The 26,187-nt window shown below is 45.0% G+C and overlaps 3 protein-coding genes across 8 annotated transcripts; all 3 read right to left on the bottom strand.

The window, feature by feature from the left end:
• Positions 1–215: 215 nt before the first annotated feature.
• Positions 216–5,972, bottom strand: wu:fl23c11 (interleukin-17 receptor C). Of its 3 annotated transcripts, XM_067240007.1 has the most exons (16): positions 5,629–5,972; positions 4,887–4,911; positions 4,631–4,759; positions 4,432–4,536; positions 4,233–4,327; positions 3,911–4,010; positions 3,770–3,811; positions 3,534–3,679; positions 3,373–3,435; positions 3,044–3,101; positions 2,655–2,890; positions 2,436–2,486; positions 2,286–2,337; positions 1,967–2,062; positions 1,800–1,838; positions 216–1,655 (listed from the first exon to the last, which is right to left on the bottom strand). In XM_067240007.1, exons 1-16 carry the CDS (start codon positions 5,740–5,742, stop codon positions 850–852), a joined length of 2,157 nt encoding a protein of 718 aa, XP_067096108.1. In that variant the 5' UTR covers positions 5,743–5,972; the 3' UTR covers positions 216–849. The 3 variants fall into 3 exon arrangements, with proteins under 3 accessions (XP_067096108.1, XP_067096109.1, XP_067096110.1); XM_067240008.1 differs by lacking the exon at positions 4,887–4,911; XM_067240009.1 differs by lacking the exons at positions 4,432–4,536; positions 4,631–4,759; positions 4,887–4,911 and having other exon boundaries at positions 5,629–5,759.
• Positions 5,973–8,246: 2,274 nt separating this feature from the next.
• On the bottom strand, positions 8,247–14,313 carry LOC136946523 (interleukin-17 receptor E). 4 transcript variants are annotated; one of them, XM_067240896.1, is made up of 17 exons: positions 13,923–14,313; positions 13,722–13,737; positions 13,449–13,550; positions 13,219–13,316; positions 13,066–13,134; positions 12,876–12,987; positions 12,546–12,685; positions 12,370–12,438; positions 12,203–12,269; positions 11,196–11,389; positions 11,073–11,120; positions 10,940–10,985; positions 10,684–10,835; positions 10,405–10,473; positions 10,245–10,296; positions 10,028–10,135; positions 8,247–9,780 (listed from the first exon to the last, which is right to left on the bottom strand). In XM_067240896.1, exons 1-17 carry the CDS (start codon positions 14,028–14,030, stop codon positions 8,891–8,893), a joined length of 2,340 nt encoding a protein of 779 aa, XP_067096997.1. In that variant the 5' UTR covers positions 14,031–14,313; the 3' UTR covers positions 8,247–8,890. The 4 variants fall into 4 exon arrangements, 3 of the variants coding, with proteins under 3 accessions (XP_067096997.1, XP_067096998.1, XP_067096999.1); XM_067240897.1 differs by having other exon boundaries at positions 11,196–11,386; XR_010876910.1 differs by lacking the exon at positions 8,247–9,780 and having other exon boundaries at positions 10,050–10,135; positions 10,580–10,835.
• A 3,125-nt stretch (positions 14,314–17,438) lies between these two features.
• brpf1 (bromodomain and PHD finger containing, 1) lies at positions 17,439–25,749 on the bottom strand. The gene is made up of 16 exons (XM_067240908.1): positions 25,614–25,749; positions 23,691–24,475; positions 23,298–23,487; positions 22,883–23,170; positions 22,225–22,742; positions 21,937–22,133; positions 21,673–21,824; positions 21,394–21,522; positions 20,911–21,304; positions 20,519–20,827; positions 20,053–20,331; positions 19,800–19,947; positions 19,485–19,618; positions 19,193–19,308; positions 18,936–19,090; positions 17,439–18,619 (listed from the first exon to the last, which is right to left on the bottom strand). Exons 2-16 carry the CDS (start codon positions 24,428–24,430, stop codon positions 18,436–18,438), a joined length of 3,933 nt encoding a protein of 1,310 aa, XP_067097009.1. The 5' UTR covers positions 24,431–24,475; positions 25,614–25,749; the 3' UTR covers positions 17,439–18,435.
• Between the last annotated feature and the right edge of the window lie 438 nt (positions 25,750–26,187).

Raw genomic sequence — 26,187 nt, 5'->3', positions numbered from 1 at the left:
AGGCGTGTCTGCTACTGTGAACATGCCAAGGATGAATGGCAGGTGCACTCAACGTGTTACAGTAAACTAAGGTTACAGCTTGTGTCAAGATACCTACCAAAAGTTGAAGGTTTGCTTACAATCTCTGATAGAAATATTGTGTGATAGTTTTGGACATTGGCTTTGGGGGTTAAAATACACTCATGAAATTCAGGCAATGACTAGATCGCCATTTGTTTTGCTTGTTTTATTATGTCTTCCCAAAACAAAAGGAGGTTTTGTTTTAGTTTATTAAAAAAGCCCTGTGAATATGCACATCAACATTTCCAAAAAAATACCAAATGGAAACAGAAAAATGCATAGAAAAAAATAAGGATCTGAACATTGAAGTCGAACAGTAGCTACATTTATCTACATCCCATATTACAAACACAAGCATGTACAATAGCACACACACACTCTAAGTTCATTGGACAGAACACACTCTGCTGATTTACAATATGTTACATGTATACATGTCAAGTTAATATGGCAAAAAATTCACTTCACATAAGGCAAAACATATAACCACACCCATGAGCAAAAATGTATGTTGTAAGAATAGGTAAGGTTATCGACCATATTCTGATGTAGTTAACACTACACATTTAGAGTTAGAAATACAATAAAGTGTGAAGTAGTAGTTAGTAACGAAAGTAACTTTCTCCTTTTCAAGCCTATTATGAAACATGATGAAACATAACTTTACATAACCCATAGTATTTGGGGTAATAAGTTCTTGAAACCAAATAGTTTTACAGTAGTGCTACAATGGTCACAGCTGTCCTCATATGCAAGGCTTCTGACGGCTCCACAGCCTCTCCTGCCCTGTCAAACCCAGTCTAAGCCAACGGTCTTGGAACATGTATCGGGGCTGGATGGTGGGGTGGAGGGAAGAGACAGCGATGGCTGCAGGGGTACAGTTTCCCAAAGGTCCTCCACCTCTGTTCCAACACAGTCTTGGGACACGCCTGCTAGCCGAAACACAGTGGACTCACCAGTAAAGCCCCTCAGTCCTCCTGCCAGGGCCCGTGAGGCAGCCCTCAGCCCCCCAGCACGTCGCCTTCGCCCAGACACAGTAGCTCCACGCCCTCGTATGGCCAGTTCAGTCAGAAAGCCCAGGCTCTGGGAGGGCAGACTGAAGAGGGGGAGCCCGCGAAAGAGTTCAGGCAAGGGCCTGCTACCCCCAGCCAGCTGGGGAGGCAGAGACTCCAACTGCACCAAAGCAAAGCGCTCACCAGCACGACCCTGCAGGTAGTCTGCTAGTATGCAGCTAAACGAGGCACTGAAGACATCTGAATACGATGGGGCAGGACAATCCCCATCTGATTCTCCCTCTTCCATCCCTTTGGGAGAATCCCTACCCCAGCCCCGGTGGCCCCAGTCCTCAGCCCTGTCCCATGATGTCTTGGTCAGCACTAGGATCACCTTGCCCCCTTGTCTCTGCAGACGGTCCAGCCGGGAGTGAAGCCAGGGTACAGGGCCCAAGACACCAAGTTCAGCCTGACTCCACAGGTCTAAAGATACACTGAAGCCCAGAGCTTGAAGGGACGTGCCCAGGCGACCTACCAGCCCTGATAAAGCTGGGTCCTCATCAGGGAGGTACAGCAGCACCACATGACCCCCTCCTACTGCACCTGAGACAGAGATAGGGAGAGATGCAGCCAGGAATTGATAGATGCCACAAAATATATATATATACAGTACATATCACCCTATAGAATGTAGGAAGTGAACTGCAAAAGTAAAAACAAGTAATAGACCAATTATTTTTTGCAAACCTTTTATGTCATCCTCTTTCAACCACCTCCACAAATATCCTAGAGGGATAAGAATGAATACAATCACAACACAATACAATGTGTGTGAGATCTAAGTCTTATTACAGAGAAAACGAGTTCCGAGGCTGACTACTGTATGTTTTGTACTCAGTAGATGATTAACAAACCTTTCAGGACACCCTGTATGACAAAGGCTGCCGGAATGCTCAGACAGATGAACAACAGACCAAAAAGCAAAGGCATAGTCCATCGTCCACGGGTTCCTGGACAACACAGATAAATAGTTGAGACTGCACCTGTAAAAAAAGCTGTAATAACTGAAATACTGTAATCTTTCTTTGTCGTTATTATTTCGGCCAACAATCCTTTCAGCTAATGGAACACCAGATAATGTGTGGTGCTTGATTCAGTAGATATACAGGGGGTTAACCAAAGACAGCTAGGACACACATTTAAACATAGAATTGAAATCTGAAAGATTCTTACTTGCAAATGGACACACTGGCTCCAGGTCAGAATCCATTCCCTGCACTTTCACCTTGACAAAAGAGCCCACATGTTCTCTATAAATACAGCAGGTTTTTTTAATCAATTTTACTTCATTACCAACCTACACCTCTAGAGAAAGTGACTTACCTGTACACAGAGAGCAGGATCGGGGATCACATTAAGGAACTCTCCCCATTTCTGTCCAAATAAAACCCACAAACAATTAGACACAGTCTCAGAAATCATCCTCTAAATGTATAAAGTATGGAAAGGTTTAGGTCAAAGCCAAGCTAATGTGAGATCAGGAACCAAAGAACAACCTCTACTGAAGGTCTCACATTAACCATAACTCCACACAGTCATTACCCAGTGTCCATAGAGAGTGGCAATCCAGCCATCACTGGACTGGTTATTCAGTTTTTGTCTGGAACCCTCCACCTCCACACACTGGCCTGCCACCACATCTGTCCTGCACAGCCAGAGTTCCCCCTTTAGTCTACAGGGAGCAGTCAGGTTCCATTGAAGAGCTTTGCCATTGCCCTCCCTCGTCTGTGCCTCCACCACAGACACAGACACGTTATCCCGCATTCTTCTGAAGATTTCTGAACCAAAATAATTATTCTGCCATTACAAAGTGCCTAGCAGGACATAAATGCAATATAAGGTAGCCTACACTTTGCTTTTGTTGTAATGTGACTACCCAATTTTTATTTGTGTTATGCCACAAACCCTAAGTCAGACAAATGGTGTCCTACCTTGGTGGTTAAGGAAGGGGCAGACCATGTTGTGAAGTTCCTTTCCTTTCCACCTGACCTGACACAGAGAAAGTTAGATGTAAGAAAATGTTATACTTCTGTACTGTGTATACTGTCCTGTTTACTTCACATCCTCAATGCATTACACATGCTACACACACGCTATGCACACAAGCTGTGTGCGTTTGGAAAAAGTGGGTGGGGATTGGAGGAGTTGGCAAGTGAAAGATTTATAGTACCGTGTATAGTAAGCGTGACTCATTAAATACACAAAGGGATCATTCTTGCATTCAGTTTCATATTCTAATATTTTTGAGAATCAAATTTACCCGAAAACACAAGCAAGGTGCAATAGAAGTCAGAGGAATAGCCATCTCCCTCTGGTCTTTGTGCTGAAAAAAGTAGAGAACTCAATTGCATGCTTCACAACAGTACAAGGATTTGGAGTTTGTGAGCAGAAAATTGCTGAAGTTCTTTGGAATTTACTCACCCAGTTCTGTTTTCTGCAAACTCCACCCACTCCTGTCCCAAACATCTGGCACATCACCATCTCCTTGGTCTGTGTCAGACTAGAGTTGTCCAAATGGAGCAGAACCACACCTTTCCTCAGGTCAGTCACAGCTTGAAGCTTGGGCACTAAGAATTGTTGTCATATGTGAATCACCAGGCAGGACACATAAAGTGTGCAAATCAGCAGAATCAGCAATCAAAAAATATTTTACTTACCATCACACTCTTCAACTGAAACATACAGGTCAGGGGAACAAACTAAGAGACAAACAAGCAGACACTATTTTTGATTAATCCTCCTACCCCAAAAAGATGAGAATAATGTATATCTTTACTGTATCTGTATCTTTACTGTACCTTCTTGTAATGATGGGATGGTAATGGTGCTCGCTATATTGAGCAGTGTGACGAGGACTGGGCTGCCAAACCTTGCCTTAGCCAGGAAGGACAGCCACATCTGGAGTCACACACATAGAAACACCACATACATAGACAAGACACAGAAAACAAAGACAACATCACATTTACACCAGCTTAACATTCTTCTGGAGCAACGCCCACATGTGTTTTATGATATTGAGGATAATATGTGATGATATTGTCAGATTAACATAAAACAGTAACATGCAATTGTCTGTCCCAGAGATAAGTGGTTGTAGGAGGATATAAGGCTATGTACCTCAAATAAGAATGGCTCACTCCGTGCAGAGTGACAGCATCTGAACCTCACTTCCGTACATCGAGGCTGGAAGTTAGGGAAGCTATAACACACTTCTGAAATACAAAGAGAGGAGCAGAATAGATTGTTAGTAGAGTTTATTAGTGGCTGTGCCAAAGACACAGTCATATTCAACTCAGTAGAGCAAGTGATTTCTTGCCTGTTGGGATGCCTGTCACCTCCCTACTACTCCCTTGTACTACCAACTTATCCAGGTTCCTGTACTCTCCATAGTCACCAGACACCTCCTCGTCCACATGCTGACCTGTGACAGTGCAAATTCACCAGCATCAGTCCATGTTCCTACCTCACTTTAACATTGCCAAATTGGCATGTAATTCCTCTCTGTGGCTTGGTACCTTGGACTGAGAGGTAGAGCTGAATACGCAAGCACAGTTTGCAGTCTATTCTGTTTGTACAACATAAAAACAGTTTGAGGTCTAGTTGGCTGATGTTTACAGGACCCTCCTCAAACGGAACGACCGCAGCTAGAGTACAAGAATGACAAGAGAGAAAGAGAGTGAAAGAAGAAAGCCATTGGCAATTGGAAATTCTATAGCATTTCTTCATTTTATAAACTCTCAACAGCCATCATTAAGTAATTTGAGGGCTTACCTTTTTGACTGCAGTCAGTCAACCCCTGAGGGGAAGAAAACAGAAAGGCTGTGTAACATACCAGCTTGGTGAACATTGATAAACTGTACGGTGAAAAAAACAATATACGTATAACAAACAAACATTATATTTAAGATTCCGGATTTGTAATCAAATAATAACACGTCTTATTGACATTGGGGTATTTCAATTGGGCCAATATGGTATTTCTGATCAGTACTACAGTGTGTAAAGAAGTTAAATAAAGCTTGCCCTAGTACCTTTAGGGACAGAGAACTACTGTGAAAACAGAGCCCTGAAGCCTTGGAGTTTGGTGTCATGTTCGAGTCTGCTAGTGAATTAGTAATAATGCTGTTGTGTTGCAGTACCTGTTGTCCGTGAGCATATTTATTAAAACGTACACTTATAGGTAAAGTGGGTCAGTATTTGATTCTCAAAGTGTGTTAAGAGATAGAACACAAACTAACAATTTCCATTTTATATCTTTGTAACCTTTTGCCAAATGGTAAGAAAGCAAATTCTAGTGTTTCAAAAAACAAACACACACCTACACATATATAAAATGCATACACACAGAGATAAAACAAATTATTTACTTCAATTGACAGTAGGCTATGTGATAATAAAGCTTATTCCACCAGTAATCATTATTATGGATTGATTAATGATCCAGGACTTCCTCAAACTCATCATACTCCTCATAGCCACATCTTTTTTACACGAAGTACAATACTAGTTTTACCTTGCTGCATGTAGTTTGCTGTGCTGGTTCAGGGTCGATTATTTGAAGTATTGTTGCTGTTATAGAGCATATCAACGGAAATAGAAAATAGATGAGACGAACTTGGTGATCCATTCTCAATAAAGTCCACTGTTTGGTCGGGACCTCCTTGAAAGAGCTGTCCAAATTCCCAAATCAAGGACTATTACCAAAAAGCACTACATAGCCTACAGTGTAATTTACTGTATAAGATTAACCTAACTTTTAAAAGAAAATGAGAGAGAAGAGATCATTCTAGGCGATTGGGAGTGCATGGTTGTCATGAACCCATAGCGCAATACGACTTCCAGTAAAGTGTTCTTCTGTCATGGGTGGTGCGATAGCGTTCCAAATAAAGGTGACTGAGTGATAGTCAGTTTTGTGATTGACAGGTTGTAGCCTATGGGCAATGGATGAGGGCGGAATTTCCATCGTCATGCCGCAATCAAAACGTTCGTGCGAAAAACACCTTGTGTTTACTTTTGTTAGAAGTGAGGCACTTTTAATCTAAACGCTGTTGTTAGCAAGTGTTATTTGATCTTAACGCATCGCCTCTATTTGTTTTATTGTTCACACCAAATGCAGCATAACATTGCCGTAGGCAATGTAGGGCACTTTGACGCATATCGCAAGTGAATCAACGCGGAGAATTATCTAGGGTGTTGACTTGTTTAGTCCAAATATGCTGCTTTACAGTTTTCTCTTGTTCGACCATGTGATAAATGACATGCTCTCTCTGTCAATGTCAATAGCACACGAACACCACAAAACGCATGACAACCACTCGCGTTCTCTGGTTAGTGGCGAAATTGTGAATAGGCCCTAATCGCTATTAGAACCTACTAGTAGGCCTACTATATTTATATATCGTATTTAGTACTAGTACCTTGTTATGAAGTATAAATAATGTAGCCTATTGTCTTCTCCTACTGCATAACCTTTTTGAAATAACTTAAAACTACCAGATTTCAAATGTGTAGGCCTAGGCTATTTGTAAAACAAATCTGTCAGTGTAATTATGTGATCTGTCTGATAATTCAATTGCCAACATTGCTCCAACTGCATGTTTTAATAAGAGAGACCAAGGTTGGGGAATGCTGATTGCGCAAACGAAGCCTTCCTGGCAGTTGACTGAGGAATGTCTATAAGAAAGGTTATGTAGCCAAAGCAGATCAGCTAAGAATATAGATTTACAACTGACAACATGTCTGTTTATTGAGATATCATCTCGCACGAGATGGATGGAGCAGAAAAGGGATTACACTGCGCACAGTATAACCATTTGAAGTAAGTTGTATTGTTGTTTCTGGGATATCTACTTTCTAATTATGTCCTTAGCACACACCAATTTTTAAAATAATAATCAGTTTGCTTTTTAGATATTTATATAAAATATTTTTTAATCATTCAAGTGAAAACAAGATTGTATTCATGATTACACATTATTTTCAAGATTGTTATCAAATATCAAATACATAAAAACTTTCAAAAGAGAACATAAAAAAGGGTAGGTAACGTAGTTGTACAATGTAAAAAATAGTTAAATGGGGTATGACGCATAGCACGTCTGTAATTCAGCTGCACATAATTTACTTTTAATACCAATGTCAACCCATGAACTTGAACCAGATACAATTACATATCTTGGTGACACCACTGATAAATCATTTGTCTGTGTAGTGGAACCTTTACTAAAGAGGTTCCAAACAGAACTGATTGTGTGTCCCTTAGTGCCCACAAGATGATTTATACAAAAACATCGCACAGTTTTAAATATCTTGCTTCACAAGTACAAACTGTCCTTTTTTCAGATGCTTTGCATATCAACTACAGTTAGAGCAAGTGGGTGGGATCTGTGAGTCGTATTTCATCAGAGGAAACCCCACAGGTCTCCTTAATGTCTGGATCTTCAGGATAACAGTAATAATGGGGACAGTTGATGATTTAAATAATACTGACTCCACTGGAGTGAGGTAAACAACTGGGTTTGATACAGTAACGCTGTATAAACTTCACCACCATTTATACTACAATCCTTTGAGAGGGCGAATCAATACAGGCACAATCAAAGTAAAACTACAACCTAATATGGAATTAAAATGAGAAGTCTGATATGATAGAAACTGTATGATGTGGACACAACACAGGCTGGTCTCACTTGTTCCACAGTGGTGCAAAACATCATCGGGGAGCTCTGCACCACACACCACAATTTATATACAAGTAAGTAATAAATCAGTACTAAAACCAGCATTTCCAGTACAGAGCCGTTCACTAGTTTTAAGCCAACTAAAAAAGTTGTTGACTTCTGTCCTTTTAAGCATGGTTCTATTACTTCCTGTAATAAGTCAGCAGTATTAACATGGCAGGCCCTTTTCAGCTGTGGCTACAGGTGAGGAAACACACTAAGGGTATTCATAAATCCAACTGATGAGGCAGATCAGACACAACTATAGACATGCTAGGTGCTGCATGGAATATTTACCTACCAGTCACCTGTAGGCAAAACAAGTATTTATCAGTAGTCAGATTTGATGAATACTGCCTATTGACAGAGTAGCTATGCTGTCACAATATCATTCATGTTCTGTCTCCTGCATCGTGTTACATTGAAGATAAGAGTCTGTCCCAACATCAGGAGAAACCTGACACTTTCAGCTCTTTTCGCCACGTGATTCCACTGATACCCCCTTTCCACCAAAGTGAACCGGGAGCTATGTTCGGAGCTGGTGCTAGAGCCAGTTCAGAGCTGGTTCAAGAACGCAGCCTTCTAAGAACTGGTTTGCTTTTCCACTGGCAAGAGAGCCACCACAGAGCCACGTCATTACGTCACTGCATACGTCTCATCTTTCCCAGCAACGCTAGCTGCAGCGCCAAACACAAAGCAGAGCCCGTCTAAAGGTTGTTTGTTTATCAATCCGAAGTACGCAAGGTTGAAATGCGTGTTTTCTTGGCTATTGCGCAATACCCTGGACTCGCAGCAGTATGCCAACACTGGCATTATCAGAGCAACATTTTATAAACTTTTGCTGTATAGTGCTTGTGTACTACATTTGTGTTAAATATATAGGCTATGTTTGTCATTTCACTCATTTGATAGGATTATGATAAAACGCAGTACCGTTTAGCTGAAATATGAATTGTCAAAGGCTGTCAAAGGATTCTGTTTGTCTTGTTGGTCACGGTAACCCCGCCCCAAGTGGTTCTTACTTGGTTCCCAATCTAGTCCAGCTCCGAAGTGGTGCTACTTGCGAACCACGTACGAACCAGAACCACTTTTCCGGTTCTCTGTCAAAAGAGAAACAACTGGTTCGCTATTAATCACAGGCTCACCCAAAATGCGTTGGTGGAAAAGGGGTATGAGAAACTCTTTCTCTGACATCACTTCCTGTGCCTTTACTGGCTTATTTATCGTCTTTGAGCACGTCTGTTGCTGTGGCTGCCAAGCAGTGAGCCTTCGAGAAAGTCGCCGTGCCAACCAGAATGACAGTGTTTTAGAAAGGAGTCTAGGCCAGCACTGACTTTTATGAGTAGTGCCTGTAGTCTCATCTGCCACCCCTACCAACTCCTGAATCAGTCCTCCAAAGTCCTGAGGAAGGCAGTATCGCGGGATGCCTCTGAGATCCTTCGGGATTTCTCTGGCATGACAGAAGCCTTGAAAATAGACGAGAATGCAGCCGTGGTGCTTGCCTCCCTTCTGCATGGCCCCCTGCAGGTAGGACAGGGCTGCCCTGAACACAGGTCCTGTCACTGGGGATGGCTCCTTCGGTGTCCCCTCCTTGCTCATACTCGCTCCTATCTTCCCCTCTCTCTTCTCCACTTCTGTTGTCTCCCTTTTCCAGCAATTGTAGGATGTATTAGCCTCAGGGCTCCAAGTGATCAGCACCTTTCCTCCAGCTGCCTGGACTGCTTCCCACTGCCCATAAAGCCAGGGTAGAGGACCCAGCTCTGTCACCCCAGCCCCAGTCCCAGTCTCATTCTGTCTCCCTCCAGAGCTGTGGGCCCACAGAGCCATCCTTACTGCTGCACAGAGCTCCCCCTGTAGGATGGATGCAAGAGCGCAGACAGCAGACACATGATCAGCCTGCTCTGAGGAGCACACCAGCAACACTGGTCTCTGGACGGACAGCCAGCCTGCATTGGGGGGGGGGGGGGGGGGGGGGGGGGGGGGGGTGACAGAGAGGGAACAGATATTATGGGGTAGGAAAAGAAGGGGGAATAAATATAGAATAAATAGATACGTAGAAAGAATAGGAATACGAATATTATACACATACATAGCACATATCATACTTGTACAATGTTATTACGATGTGAGAGTGTAAACATAGTGCCCACACATGCATGTGCACTTACGCACACATGATGTCTTGAAACTGACCTGCAACTCTTGTCTTGGTCATATAGTAAACACATCGTCCCAGCATTGCCATGGTGACCAGAAGTGTCAGGGTTGCCACAACAAGGAGACCATATCTTCTATGGGAATCTGGGGGCATACATGCCATTAGCTTACGATGGAAAGGGGTGTGTGTCTGGTTCCTGTGTGTGTACTGTCTGTGTGTCATCTGTGTAGTGGAGTACTTTGGTTAACTCACAATCAGTGCATAAAATTCTTCTCCCAAGCTGAGCAGGATCTGATTTCCACACCTATAGAGATGAAGAGACCATGAGATGGTTAATGAAAAAAAGGGTTAGGGTTAGGGAAAGAAAGGAAAAATTAGAGAACAGCCACCGTAGTGATAAAGGTTGCGTTACCTGCACACACAGGTCATCAGTCAGGAACGCAAGTGGCAGGATCATCTGTGTCTGTCTGGTGACCTCTCCCTTCAAAGCAGAAAACGGCACTCAGGAACCCATTTTCAAATCCTCAATCAACGTTTATTGTATACATACTTTGATTTGGTGTTTGTTTGCTTAATAAATGCTCGACCTGGACTGAACCTGTCCCTGGTTGTTTTGTTCTTGGGTCATACGAAGGTCAAAGCCCAAGTCAGCTCCCTGGTTACCACAACACCCACTCACTACAAAACTCACCATTTTAGCGGAATGGACAGGTCCTGTGGAGATACATCCACTTTTCTCCAAGACACAGAGCTGGGCGGAAAAAGAGGCTGGGATCTTGGTGTCGAGATACACATACAGACTCTTCCAACCAGGACTAACATATACATCCCAGCTAGAAAACCCTTAAAACAGAGAACAATGTTCAGGTAATCAGGACAACTGTGACGCATATACTGTATGTAAACAAGCACAGAATCCCCTCTGTGCCGGTCAGGAAGTCACTCACCTGCCTCAAATGGGCATTGGACATCCTTACTGCCATGAAATGAAAACTAGGGAGAGGAGAGGTTCGCTAGTGACTGAGATCCACTTACAAAATAATAACAATGTTCTAAAAACACATCCATCCTCAATCTTACCTCCACACACATCTGAGAGTGTTTGTCCACACCAGATATATTGTATTTCTGTTGGAAGAAGAAAGTAAATGCATCTACTCTCCTGGTAATTCTTCAGAATCATCTTAATCATCACATACTTACAACACAATTGTGACTCTCCTCTGTCCTTTCTAATGTTGAGTTGATGATGGGAGTGCAGCGAGCTGCGGCACCCTGGTCCCTCCAGCAGAGGGCGGAAGTAGGCTGGATGTAGGAAGGGGGACAGGGAGACTTCCAGGCCAGACTTGTGCCACCGTAGAGAGTGACTTCACTGGAGAGCCAAACATCAGTGCCTGCTGATAGTGACGTTGTTTGATAATTAGACAGCACAACTAATTTCACAGCATGACTGATTGGATAGTTGTTTTGATAGTGTCATAGAAAATTACTATTCTTTAAGATGTTTATAATATTCTGTGGCCTAGAACAATTATCAGAATCAGAATCAGAATGGGATTTATTCGCCATGAAAGTTTGCACAGACAAGGAATTTGCTTTGGCAGGAAGGTGCATACAATAAACATATAGGGACCTAAAATTTTAATATGTGGACTATCTATACTAAGGTTACATAAACTAGCAGTACTAAGTGGAATTAGAATTAAATAAAATATACAATAAAATATAATTTTTTGCTGAGGTTTTAACTTCTGTAAGCAATACTTGGTGTTAGTGGCCTAACACAGTATTGCTTATGTTTCCCTTTTGCAGGTTGTTTTGCCCAAACTCCAGAGATTTCTACTGACAAGTTCTTCTTTCTTGTCTTGAGCTATGTTTTTAATATTGAGCATCTGTATTAAGTTCTGCAACCCATTTACTTTTTTACTTTCTTGTTTATTGTGGAGTTTCTCTTTCTGATAGACATGAATTATTGAACTAATTATGCAACTGTCTGGAACTGTTTAAAAGAGTACTCAGATCATGGAATTTTCATAGAGCCTTTCTACTCCAGACATCATTTATGGTACTGTTTTAGAACTGCTCCTCTTTGATTTCAAGAATAAACAGATAAAGACAAATTATTCTGACCTCAGACATTTAATCATAGAAATTCCACCACAATAGTCTGATACTTACAGATTCTAAAATCTCTAAATCATTACACTCACCAACTAGTGAACCATCGATAAATGGACAGTATAGGACTCGTAGTGCGTCCAGGTGTGTGTAGTAAACCTGCAGACACAGACTAGCATGATCAGGGAGGCATTTCTGAAGTCTGTGCTGTATTAGCTGTGTGATATTAGCTGTGTTGTATGAGTTGTGTGAAACCTACTTGCAAACAGACACAGGGAAGCAGGTAAAGGAACCTGAGGATGGCTGATTGGGACTTGGACGGCTCAATCTGGAGACACAGAATGGGTTCATTAGATTTTCTCTTATAATCCCTGCAAGCATAGACACAGAGGCCCACACACAGATACACCAAAAAACACAAACAGGTGTGCTTACAGTAGTGAATGACAGTGGGGAGCATTCAACTTCTGATGTTCTGTAGCACAGCATGGTGTTAACAGGCTGTCCCGTTTCCACAGTCACAGTGAAGGTTCTGGACAGCTGATCCACTGACACATTAAACATCGGTACTGGATCTGAATTTGACCGTAAAACTGTCACAGAATGAGAGAAAATTATGTTGAATATGATATTGCTTTATAGTTTTCCTTAGACAAACAGACAGACAGTGGTGAGATTGAGGTCATGTATGAACACTTTACAATGACGGGTGATAAAAACAAAAGGACGTGAAAAACAGTATGCTAGTTGAGAGTTAGTTCCTACCTGTACAAACGTCCTTTACAGTGTATGAGATGGAGCCTTTTGGATTTGTACTCAAAGACACAATTATTTCCCGTTCTGCTTCATATTGTAGACAGTTGAACACCAGGTCCAACTACAGTACCAGACATACAACATTTTTAGTGTGTGTGCATGCGTGTGTGTGCATTTTTATAAAAAGCTATGCTCTTACCACAATTAGAGGGCCCTCTTTAGGCATAACGATCTGTGCTGTTCCTTCGTTGCCTGAGTCATCATTCCACTTAACATGATGAACAGAGAGGCAATGTGTTATTACAACTTTACTAACATATAGCTTCAAAATAAGAAAATACAAGAAATGTACCATTAGAACTTTTCGTTTTGGTCTTTGAATGTAGATAGTCCTGGTTTTATCATCCAACACTGAGTTAATTTGCAGGGATTTCTTTTTACTTGGGAAGTCTAAATGAAAGCAGAGATTAGATTAGAGAACTATGTTAGAATGGGTTGTCAGATTCACTCATACTGTATCAGAAGTAGTGAGTCAGAATATGGACCGGGTGAAACTAATGTAATGTAAGTAACAAAAACCACCTGTAGCACTGATTGTGGCCAGCACCCGGACACAGGGGTCCCAAGAGAAGCAAACAGTGGACAGACTCAGATGGGAGGAACTGTTTAAACTACTCACGGAACCTGCAAGACAGAGAGAATTACCATGCCTAAAGTTTGACCTAAACATTCTTCTTCTTTGGATTTATAGAACAGACCTAAAACCAAGGCAATATGGCAAATGTTGTCTGGATCTAGAATAGAATTGTATGCCTAGGTAGGTATGAGATAGTACAAGAATTTAGTTGAACTCACCATTTTGGTAATGCCTCTATAAAAGGCAGAGAAAGACAGGAATTATGTCATAGTGAGGCAAATAATAGTTCGACACGGCATTAATGGTTGCATGTGAGATACAGCACTGATAAATTTGTTCTAATTTCATACAAATTTGTTTCTTCTACGATCTAGATGTATTTCACAGATCACTGCTGCAATGGTTTGAGACTTCCTTACCCCCTTGGCGGTAAGATGCATGCGACTCACGACTTCCACTGCAGTCAAGGGACGCACTAAAGACACCAATAAAACTACAAATGCTGGTTTATAATCGCAACACAGCATGATTGCGAAAACTGAGTGGTATAACTGATTTATCAACAGTAAACGTCCTTTATTGTCCCAAGTCTTCCTGGCGCAGTTCTGTCCACATCATTTTCTTACCAAACAGGAGCCGTACCGTACGCGCATATTGTTTTGGCAAATGTAGGTTAGGTAAATTGCCCACTAAAATAAATATTCCGAATATTCGTAAATACAATCGGTTACATCAAGCCACGCTATGGGTTTCAAGAACACCCAGGACAACACATATTAAAAACGTTGCCTCGAAGGATAGGCTACATGATGAGAAATAGTAAATTCCCCTCAAAGTAGTAGCAAACTGTATTTGCACAGACCGCAGCTCCGCCTCTTTTTAAAGAACCACATAAAAGTTGGCTACCTTTATTCACAGAGGCCACCTCTGCACAGGTAGACAAATACATCGGCCCAATCTTCATCCAATCATCCTACTGCCAATGGGTGATGGCAATGCTGCTTTTAGACTGGCCTCTAACCTGAAAACTGCCTGGCTTGGTAGTACTTGGGGAGGCTTGTGTGCCTCCATGACCCTGAAGACTATACCGGCGGGGATTATACCCCCGGCAGGTACTACCAAGCCAGGCAGTTTTCAGATTTCCTCAACTAGGATTTCTTAGGACATTTAGTATGTTGGACACCTAGAAATAGAAATGATCTAGCTGCAAAAAAATAATTTTACAATTAGTCTGTCGTAAAACGCTACTTTGCTTGGACTATAGCCCAAAAAACTTTGTAGCAGTGATTGCAGTAGAGGAAACAAGAAACTTGTGCGACTAGTGGTCCAATTTTAGAAGTGTTCAGCTCTCAGTATTTTTCAGTACGCTACGTTAGACCTGTTACTTTACTGTCATGTTTTACTCTTATTTAATATTGACCAGAAATAACTAATTAATTAAGAATCGTACGAAACTTTTTCTATCCGTAGGTACTTTGAACTATATGCCTAATGAATCATTAACTTGTCGTTAAATAACAATAACAGTCGTTATATAAGTCATATAGTAACAAACAACAATACTGGCCCTTCACGTATTCCAATAGACGAACTTGTGCTTACAAAACGAAATTGTACTTGCTATCGAAATAGTTGCACATTTCATAATCCTGTAAAAGTAACATTTGTTTTTCGTTCGTTTAAATTTAAAATTGGGTTTATAAGCAGCTCTGTTTAGCTCTATATTCCCTTCGAGAGCTCAACGTTTATCTGTCATCGAATTATAGGCCGGATTTAATAGCATTGATTTAAAAAGAAAACATTGTTTTCCATGTTGTGACATTTGAGAAAACGCACACCTTTTAAGACACCATCGATACATACAACTAGTTTATTGATGTTTGACTTTTGTGTTGCTGGTTTACTTGTTGAGATGTTTTGAGAGATAAATTGACATGGATTAGATCACACACAATAAAACAGAACATATTGCCCAGAAAGTGACTCAACTTGACACTTGGTCAAACAGATAAATCTGGGTCAAGAATTCAATATGAGTATTGCCTAAAGCTATGGTGATGATGCACACATAATGTGCTTGTGCAAGAACTGAGGCACCAGATAGACAAGAATGTTCCTTCCTGCTATACTAGTACTTCATCTAAGACTATGGCTACATGCCTATATTTGGAGTTGTGGTGGGGGTTTCAGGAAACAATGCTCAAAAAATAAATGGTGTCAGTCAACCTTTAGACAGTGAGTATACAGAGGTGGAGGAGGAGGGTGGAGGTGTGTATGCAATCTGTGATGGTGGGAACATTTATGTAGAGCAGTTTTTTTTATCGTACTAAGCATCAACATGACTGACAATTTTACCCTGTAAACTAACTAAACTTGAACTGTTCTGTCTCTGTGAAACCAGACACTGCATACTGGAGTAGTTGTTTGCAGTGTTTTGTGTGCGCGAGAGAGATAAGACAATGCAGTGCTGTAAAGTTGGGAACTGGCACAGTGTCAACTTTGTTCCTTATTGGTTCATGATTTCTGGTAAAGATAACCGTCAAATGTATTTTTAGGCAATTTGAGCACCACAAGCCAAGTTACATCTACTGTAGTTGCATTGTATTAGACAAACATCCCTACTGCCGATATCTCCAAAACTCAGCAACTCATACCAAAACAATCTAGATGGATATGCAGCACTACATGGTAAGAGTAAAAATATGCTATTTAGATTTTGGAGTGAACTGTTCCTGTAACTCTGTTTCATCTCAGTTTCGGTCCCTGGAGCATCAAAAGATATCACACACACAAATACAAAGGTTTCCATAATCACATGGCCCATGTCTTATTCACATGTTTACCATCTTACCATCATTACCTACTGAAACAACAACCTTTGAAGATATGACACAAAAGCACCAAGGTGGGCGAGCATGTACAAATCAAACGTTGAACAATGTGTCAGACAGATGAACTGAAGTAGACCTTGGCTCTGACTCACTCCTTCATGTTCCAAACGAGGGGGGCTGTCGCTGTCTTGGTGTGTGGGGTTGCATCAAATTCCCCTTTTTTGCTCTGTTAAATTGCTGCACCAGTCCACACTTGACCGGTGGGGATCTCATTCTATTATGACTGTAACTGTTAGCTGCTCCTGGCATTCTCTAATCCCTGCTCTCCTCTCTCTGTCCCCCCCCACACACATCCCTTGTGGTGTGGGGGGTTTGAGTTGTCAGCACCTGCCTGGTCGTCGGTCAGCCAACGCTGGACCTGGTCGCGAGTCTCCCGGTCCTGTCCTACATCTATAAAGTTGAACAATGGATTTTGGTGTTTCAAAACCCATCGACACTGTATGACTATGTTTAGCTTGTGTTCTGCTCCTCTCTCTCACCAACCATCTCTGGAGGAGGGGATCCCTCTCTGAATTGCTCCTCCCAAGGTTTCTTCCAAAAAAATTCTCCTGTTGAGAGTTTTTCCTTGTCTTCCTTGAGGGTTTAGGTTGGTTGGGGGGCAGTTCTATGGGAGTATGTGAAGCCCTCTGTGACATGCTTGCGTGTAAAAAGGGCTATACAAATAAATTTGATTTGACTCCTAATGTAGGACTACTTGGTGAGACGGAACCAGTATCCCATAATCCAATTTTTTACCAGCAAGCTTCCTGCTCAAAACAAGGAAATCCACGCCTTTTTCAGAGAAAGAAAATTAAATTCAGAATCAAAAGTTCAACATCTAAGATGAGTTTTCTCCTTTATAATCTGGTCGGGTTACAAAGAAGAAATAATTGTGTGGGACACAAGCCAGGATTGTCTAGACACACTGGCTGTGTTAGGATCTGCACAATGACTCATTATAGATGTGTGGAGTTGGAGATGCTTGTTCACGACATACTGCATGACTGCACATATGTACAACCCTCACAATAGACCAACCACGACGAAAGATTTACAAAACTCAATGATTTTTTATTAAACTTCTATTTATGTAATCTGTATATATAAAAGTTCTAAAGCCATAGGCCTGAGACTAGAACAGACAGTGAGGCTGGTGTGTGTTTCTCACATCCACATATCAATTATTCCTCATTATTCACCAGCAGCCAGAATAATACAGACAGACAATAACGTAAATTCGTAAACAGAGGCGAAACATACTGGAGAATAAAGGAGAGGACTGCACAGGAAGTGTCCCAGAGATGGTCCAACTACTGGAGTGAAGAGCAAAGGTCCTTGGGAAGCGGAATAAATAACGGTGGAGGCTGGTCTGCTCCCAGCTGATTGGCCTTGTCATCACTGGACACAGTGACCCAGAAGGCGGGCAGGAGGGGTTGTGTAGAGAAGTGGTAGGACCAGAGGTACCATTGTGAGGAGGATGAATGTGCATATGAAGCTTGTTTGAGTGATTGAATATCTGCACGTCCCTGCTTGGTGGGTGTGTGTGTGTGTGCATGTGTGCATTTGTAAATATGTGTGTTTGTGTGCTGTGTGTGTCTGAGATAAAGAGAGCCTGATCATTTGTATACGTCTTTTTTTTGTAATTCAACCCTCCTTTTCTTAAACACTCGTATCAACCACAGACAAGGAATACTCATGATTCTGGGCACACTATCGCTTTCACATGACCTTAACACCCTTTTCCCATTCTCTTAAATACATATTTTACATCTCAGATTAAATACCACTGTTTGTGCTAAGGTGTGTAAGTGTGTCGAGGGGCATATGCACTTTCCGGTGCTACTGGCATCGTTCCCTGAGTGTTGAGACCACAGGGCAGAGGATCGACCTTGAGCCCCAGACACCACATCCTGCCACTACCAGCACCTGGCAGTGGCTGAAGGAGAAGTGGATGTGTGTGTACTGGGGGGTGGATGCATGTCATGTCTGTTTGGTGAATTATTCTAGTATTTGTTTCCATCTACGCTTCCAATCCAGTGTGTGTATGTGTGTGTTTGTGTGTTCAGTCGCTGTCACTGGTGTCGCTGCTGGGATCTCCTTGCACCTTGTTGCGGTGCTGCATCGCGCGGTGGTAGGCCACCTGCACAGACTTGCGAATGTTGGACTTTCTTCCCTCCAGCATCTTCTCCTTGTCCAGTTCCTGGTCCACCCCCAGAGGAACCAGCTTGGAGCGGGGCAGCCACTGCCTGCAGACACACACACGCACGCACATTCAAACCCAAACCACATGAGAACCTCCTTACAAAGAGCATGTTCTTTCATCCTCCTCGCACAAACCCTCTGACCCCGTTCCAGAAGCAGAACCAGCTCGTTCTTGCACTTCTCGGTATTTGAAGTAGCATACCGGTACATACTTGCAAAAACATGACTGCTCTGTTGCATAGTGATTGTTTGAGGTTTGCTTTACAGGAAGACAGGAAAGACTACGCGAAGGAGCTCAAACGTAAGTGAGATAGAAAGATAGAAAGGCAAGAATGTAGAAAGAGAGAGAATTGTGCTGACCAGGTCCTCTTGTTGTCGAAGAAAAGCACGAGAAAGAGGTGTTCCCTGGCCTCCTGGGTCATCTGCTCCCCCAACTTTAATACGTCAAGGGGGGGCACAGGGATGGGGACTCCCCGGTGGAACACCCCCTCCCGGGGCATCTTTGGATCGATGATCTACACGGGGGGGGGGGGGGGGGGGGGGGGGGGGGGAAGGATCAGTAAAGGGTAGATTTGTGTTGCTGGTGTTGTGTGCGTGTCAACAGTAGTGGGCCTCACCAGAGCTGGGTAGGAGGGGTAGCCTCTGCACTTGGCCCACACCAGGTCCAGAGCGTCCAGGGTGGAGTAGTCATCTGAGGTCATCCAGCAGCCTGACCTGGCCCGGCCACGCACTACTGGCAGGAACACACACACACACACACCAGCCACATGGACTATGGAGCTCCACACACACACACACACACTGTGCTATTCCTCCTCCACTGTGAGCGTTTAGGCTCGTTGCAGTAAACAGACAGAAGTAATGGTCACATTGTGGTGTGCCAAGCGTGCGTGTGTGCTTGTGACTCACAGTGTGAGACACTCCGTGATCCTCCAACAGAGTAGGAGTCATTCTCCGTGCCTGACGTCTCCTCACTACTGTCCTCCTGGAAGGCCGAGCGCGAGAACGAAGGCTTTCCTCTGCCTTGTTTGGATGGAGTGGTACTGGTGAGAGAGAGACGGAGAAAAAGAGAATCTCACCTCAACTATAAAGGGCATCAATTTGACATAATCTCGGATCCATAATATGATTGAAACCTTGTTTTCTCTACAACTGGGGTTCAAATATTGTCGGATAAATCGTTTTTCTACACACAGGCTCCAATGATTCCTTTGTTTGTATCACCTGGTCCTGTCAGAGGCTGCGCTGCTGCTGCTGCTGGTGGTAGACTCCGAGTCAGAGCTGGAGCGAGGCAGACTCCTCTCGTTTCTGTACACACGGAAACTCTCCGTCACCGGCTGGTTCCCTCCATCGAAACCGTTCCTGGGCAGGCCTGGCACAGAGAAGGAGAGAGTTTAATGATTGATTCATCGATTGGTAAACAATCCAGGTAGACGGTGCTGCTATAAAAGTGGAGTGGAGGGAGTAGTCGCCTGACCCAGGATGGTGTCGTCGTTCTCACTGTCGCTCTCAGAGCTGGAGCTGCTGTGGGGGCTGCGGGGCCTCTTCCTCTGCCTGGGGGGGGACAGCAGGGGCAGCTGAGGAGGGCCCACGGGGCTGGGGCTCACCCCCGTCCCACCGTGGCTTGCGTCCCGGTTCTTAGGGGGGCGGCCCAGCCTCTTGGGGGGTCCGGCAGTTTTGGGGTTCTTCTTGGAGAAGAGGACAGAGGTGCGGCGGCCCACCTCCGAGGCCAGGGCAGAGGAGGACACACTCAGGTCTACCCAGGAGAGGAGGGGAACACACAGGGTTGACATCTAAACTAATGATGACAGGATGTTATACAGTCGGTAATGGTGTGTGACTAGGAATGATACCGCAAGAATTGTCCAGATATGTATCCTATACTCTGTGTGAGTATGTCTTAGCCTTGTAGAATTGTGAGTGCGATGTGCTCCCACTCTCACCTTTGCTACTGATCTCCTGGCTGCTGCTCTCGCCCCCCTCGTCATGGTGACCCGTGGAGGAGGGGTGGTGGGAGAGGGATGGACCGCGGTCCCCGCCACCCCCAGAGCTCCGCCCCCCCGGGCCAACTCCTCCCTCACGCTGGTGGGCCAGTTTCCTCTTGATGACGGTCATCTCCTTCCTTAGGGCTTTGGCCCTTCGAGACCGGCCAATGCTGTGCTTTCCCGAGCTGACCTCATCAAAGCGCGCCTGCAGGTAATGCAGCTGCTCCTCCAGCGGCAGCCGGCGGCGGTTCTCAGGTAGGAGCAGGTCTGAGAGAAAGTGGGAGATGTTATCTACCATCAAACACCAACCACAGGCAGGTGTGTGGGTGAGATAGTCCCAGCCAACTCACCTTCCTCATTAGAGGAGAGCGGCCTGTCTCGCTCCCGCTCCCTTTCTCTTTCCTGTTCCCTCTCTCTGTCTCGCTCTCTCTCTCGCTCCCGTTCTCGTTCATGCTGACTGTCCGGGCTGGGCTCTCGGGGGAGGTGCATGCCTGACTCATATTCAATCCCTATTCTCTCTGCCTGACGGCGGGCAGTCCGAATCACGGCTCCGCCCATCTCCCTCAGGCGCAGCGCGGCACGATAGAATACAGTGTCCTTAGCATTGTACTTGAGGCAGTTGTTGACTATGAGGCCAAAGTCTGCCTCGAAGGCCTCAAAGGTGAGGTAGCGGTGTTCCTCAAGGCAGTTCCACATGGTCTGGAAGTCCATTGGCCTCTCGATATGGTCCAGGTAGTCAGGAACCTGGAGACAGTCAGAGGTTAGGCTTGAACGTCCACCAGGTAAACCTCTTTTCTATCAGTAACTTGTGTGCGTGTGTGCGTGTGGTTTACCTCAGCCAGGGGCACAGGCTCAGTGAAGAAGTTGCTGGTGTCTCTCTCCTGCAGCTGCTCCAGAGTGCTCCTGAGCAGTACCAGGAAGGGAGTCAGCTGCATCTCTAGCGCCATCTGCTGCACCTTGATCTAAACACACGCACGCACGCGCACACGCCATAAGGTCAACACGGACTCCAAACACACCATGCGCAAACACTTCCGCCGGTACGTGTCCTGTGACACGGTGACTCATGACTGAGTGCGTGCGTACGCTCCTGCCCTGCGCCCGTCTCTCACCGTCTCCCTCTTCAGCTTCTCCCTCTTGCGAATGAGCTCCACCAGCAGTCTGGCTCTCTCCAGGTCATGTCTCAGCCTCTGCCACGCCTTCAGCTGCTCCTTCAAGGCCGACTGCTTCTCCTCACTGTCCGGCTGAAGCTCCCACACACAGGCAAAACACAAGAGAGAGTGAACGTCCAACACGATGGGCCGATCGCACACGCACCTTTAGAAAGGCCACTTTCACGGCAGACACTGCGGAGGATCAGCCGCCCGGTGTGGGGATTACCATGGGCAGCTGGGACTGCGGCGGCTGGGGCTGGAGCTGGTCGGCGTTGCGCTGCGACTGCAGGTGGGTCTGGAGCCGGCGCAGCAGGGGCACGCCATTTCGGCTCTGCCTCTTCAGGGTCCAGTAGCTGTGCAGGCGCTGCATGAACTGGCTCTTCCTGGGGACCGTCAGGTTATTGGTGATCTTACTGAGCCTGGTGGTGGAGGGGGCACAGCAGATCATGTTAGAAACCAGTGGAACGGTCAGATACAGGATAATGCATGTATGTCCTCATGTAAGTGTACCTGTGGGGGGGGATACAGGGCACAGACACGACAGGAGCAGCATTCCTCTTCTCAGCCAGGATCTTTCTAGCTCTCTTCATCTTTAGCCTTGACTTGGCCTTGGCCCTCTTGGCCCGCTCAGAGCTCCAGCCCTTGGAGTCATCGTCATGGCCGATGCTGGGTTCATCATCATCGTCCAGCTCCCCCTCGCTGTGGGAGGAGCCCATGCTGGCCCCTCCCACCCCCCCAAGGGGGCGAGCCGAGCCCGGAGGGGTGTGGATGTCGCAGTAGGCCGTCTTGCGGACGCTGAAGGAGGTCCCGTTGGCCCCGGTCTCTCTGACCGGCTCCATCTTCATGTACAGGCCGGCTTGCTGGGCGCAGGTGACGTGGAAGGCGGTGTAGCAGTTGGCCTTGTGACACTGGATGCAGGCGCCGGAGCCCCTCTGCTTGCAGATGTAACAGGTGAGCTTCCATCGGGCGGCGGGGATGTGCTCGATGCTGTCGATGGGCTCCAGGAAGACCGTGTTGGCGAAGCACACCTGCAGAGGGCAGAGCGGGAGGTGAGGAGGGGACACTGCCATCTGCACAAGGGGTGAACGGCATTCCCAGGCTGAATGTGCCATGCAGCCATGCGAGTAGGATAACCCGTGGGCACACACGACCTAAATCCACGACTCACCTCTGGGATCCAGAGGGCACACACCACATGTGCCCAGCGGGCGTCGTCCGTCTGTTTGAAGGCCCCTCCTTTGTTGGGGCAGAGGGCGCAGTCCACTGCCCGGCTGGGTGACTGGAGGCAACGCCGGCACAGCCACTGGCCCTCTGGGATGTAGGGCACGCCATAGCACTCCTGGTGCACGGCCAGGTTACACATGTCACAGAAGAGGATCACGTTGCTGTTCTGGCACTCTCCGTCGTTGCAGATGCAGCAGACGGCATCCTCGTCTATCAAAGCGCTGGGGTCGGCCTGGAGAAGGTACAAGAGACACCTTGACATCTCCAGCTCATATTCGCTCTCAGAGGAAAGTAGACTATCCACTACATGGAGTGAGAGATAAATAGACCGAGAAAGACAGATGGGGAGCCTAACCCACCTTGTTATGACTCTCGAAATAGGACTCCTTCTCGAGCCGGTCCATAAGGTACTCAAAGACCTCCTGAGGGATGGGGGTCACACCGTCACTGCGACGCTTGTCGTTCATGATGTCCAGCCAGATGTAGTCCTCCTCATCTATGTCATACTCCACCTCTTCATCCAGCTCCTCCACTGACTTATCTATGTATCTGAGAGACAGAGAGAGGGAGAGAGAGACAACAGGAGAGAGAACAATAGAGAGAGAGAGACAGAGAGAGGTGGTGGGGGGGAAGCAGAAACAAAGGAAGAGAGGGGGAAAGGATGAGTCAGGGCCAGACAACAGTAATGGAACTGGTAGTTTCTTAGCAGGCCTGTCAGGTCAGGAAACACCGAAGCAAGCCTGCTTACTGACCTGTAGTATGAGGAGGGCCGTGGGGGGGCGTCGGGTCTGTCCTGGTCCAGCTCTCTGAACACCACCTCAGGTAGCTTGACTGCTGGCCCAGAAGAAGCGCTGTGATGGTGGGACTCTTTCTTCTTCTCTTTACTCTTGTGCTTACCAGACTTAGGAGTGGCTCCCTTGCCTCCATTAGCAGCAGGGGTGTCTGGTCTGTCCTTTCCGTTCCCCCCAGTCTCGCTCCCTCCTGCCCCACTGTCTCCCCCATTACACGCCCCTCCCCCACCCCCACCAGAGGATGGAGGGTCCTCCGTTCCACTGTCATCCTCCGACACCACATCAATGTTCTCAAATATGCTGATGCGGTGGATGCGTCCATGGATCTCCAGCTCCACCATGCGCTGGGCCTGGGCGTAGGTCATGGTCTCCCTGCCTGGGGAGTGAGACCGCTCTGACCTGTTCGGACTACCAGGGGTGATCCCTCCATGACCACCCATCCCTGAGCCACATCCCTTCCCCACTCCACCCTCCCCATCTCCTGACCCAATCAGCGACACACGAGGGGGCCGGCCCTTCCTCCTCTTCTGGGGCATGCCCTGTGCAGGAGTGGGATTGTCATGGTCATAGTGGTACAGGTGGTACTCAATACCACTGTAACTCTTGTACACCTTCCGGCATGTTTCCACTGGGCACTCATAAGGGGGTTTGGTGGCTCGCAGATTGTGACAGAAAGTCTTCACGTCAAAGTCCAGCCCCATTGTGCCACCGGCCACTGCTGGGACAGCAGATATTCAAGCTTACATCTGGAACACAGAGACATTGAAATGTATCCAACATTTATGCTCACTCCAGATGCAAATCGAGTACACATTCACAAAAGCAAGTAATGTTTGTGATAGCTAAGTGAAAGGATAATAACTATTCTGCCAGCATTGCCAGAAATAAACTGTATATGTTGAGACCCATGTGGGTACGTGGTAACTGTCAACTTTTCCATGGCAACAAACGAAATGCTTAGTTCTAGTTATTCAACAGTTTGCTATATGCAAAACCTATCTAAAACTTTCTTGAGGAATAAACTAACTATCTCTAAGATATATTCCCACACAACGTTATACCTGCTCCATGTCTGTATATTTTTTTACGTGATCAAAATGACTGAAATCGGAATAACTGAATTCCAAATAACGGACAAGAATTACAAGCTAGCTAGCTATGTTACAAATAAATACGTTCTATCCAAACAATTATGAAGCCCAAACATGAATTACACTCAAACATTGTTATCCCTCGAAGAAAACTTGGACACACAATACTTTTAACTTACTATCTAAATGTGTCTGTGTTTCGATCGTCTGTACTACGTGGTAGGATTTGAATATAGTTATCGTAATGTTTATATGTTGGTTCCATTCACGTGCTTTACATCCAACAACCCAGAACATACAGATTACCAAGGCTACTACGGAAGTCATCTCTAAAGGCACATGTACTCTGATAGAACCCTGGGCAACAATGTTATGAATCTTGTCAACAATCCTTGTTACATTGTAATAGCTGCTTACTGTAGCTCAATGCTACAATGTTTCCCTCCACAATATGACATCACCCTTTCCCAGATACTTCACAACAGGCTATGTTTTTCTGTGATCAGAATTTAGGTTGATATGTAGCTCGTAAAAGAAAAAGATGGTTTTGAAAACCACTGCTGATCCATAGACATTGAGAGGAATTTATATATTTATTAACAGTACTGTCATGAACATTAGGATCAAGCCTACTATTGGATCTCCTTACGTTTGCCATGATAGGGTCCTAATGTTTTAACTCAAAGGGTAATCAACATGCAATCAAAATACAATCAACACCATAGCATTCAAAAAGCCCACGTTACAAATACGACACAGAACAACCAATGCTGTGGATTAATAAAACACTTACTACTCAAGGCTCCTCAACGTTGCGTGCTGCAAAAGCTCTCACACCAGAGCGGTAAAAGGGGCGGCTATAGATCAATTTAGTAAATGTTTGGAAACTAAATGTGACCACAAAAATCGCGGCTAGTGTGAAATAGTTTTAAAAATAACACAATTTCCCAGCATTTTCATTGTGATAGGAATAATTCAGGAACTCAAACGAACAAAAGGGGTAGCCATCATTGTACGCCATTGGCGCGCGTGGGCACATTCGTCAGATGGGGAAGGGGTTGTTTCTTGCTGCTATTGCAGACATAAATCCATGCGAATGTTTTTTAACATCTTTCCAGTTTTGTACATGATGTTATAGCATTCAATAAAGGCTTAGATAAATGTATTTATATTATTATCTGCGAATCTTCTGTTATTATTTTCGTGGTGGCGAATCTACTAGTGTGTTTCACAGAGCTGAATAATACATACCCGGAATGATAAATAAGCACCGTTCAAAATACCGAACTGGTACTCTTGAACAAAGCTGCAAACAATGGGAGTGATGGGACTAATTTAGATCGCCGAATCAAATCTTTAACCCGATA

Source organism: Osmerus mordax, chromosome 7 (genome assembly GCF_038355195.1).
Source record: "Osmerus mordax isolate fOsmMor3 chromosome 7, fOsmMor3.pri, whole genome shotgun sequence".
Taxonomy (NCBI): Eukaryota; Metazoa; Chordata; class Actinopteri; order Osmeriformes; family Osmeridae; genus Osmerus; species Osmerus mordax.
The sequence above is the reverse complement of the archived record's forward strand: the minus strand, read 5'-3'. Positions and strand labels throughout refer to the sequence as shown.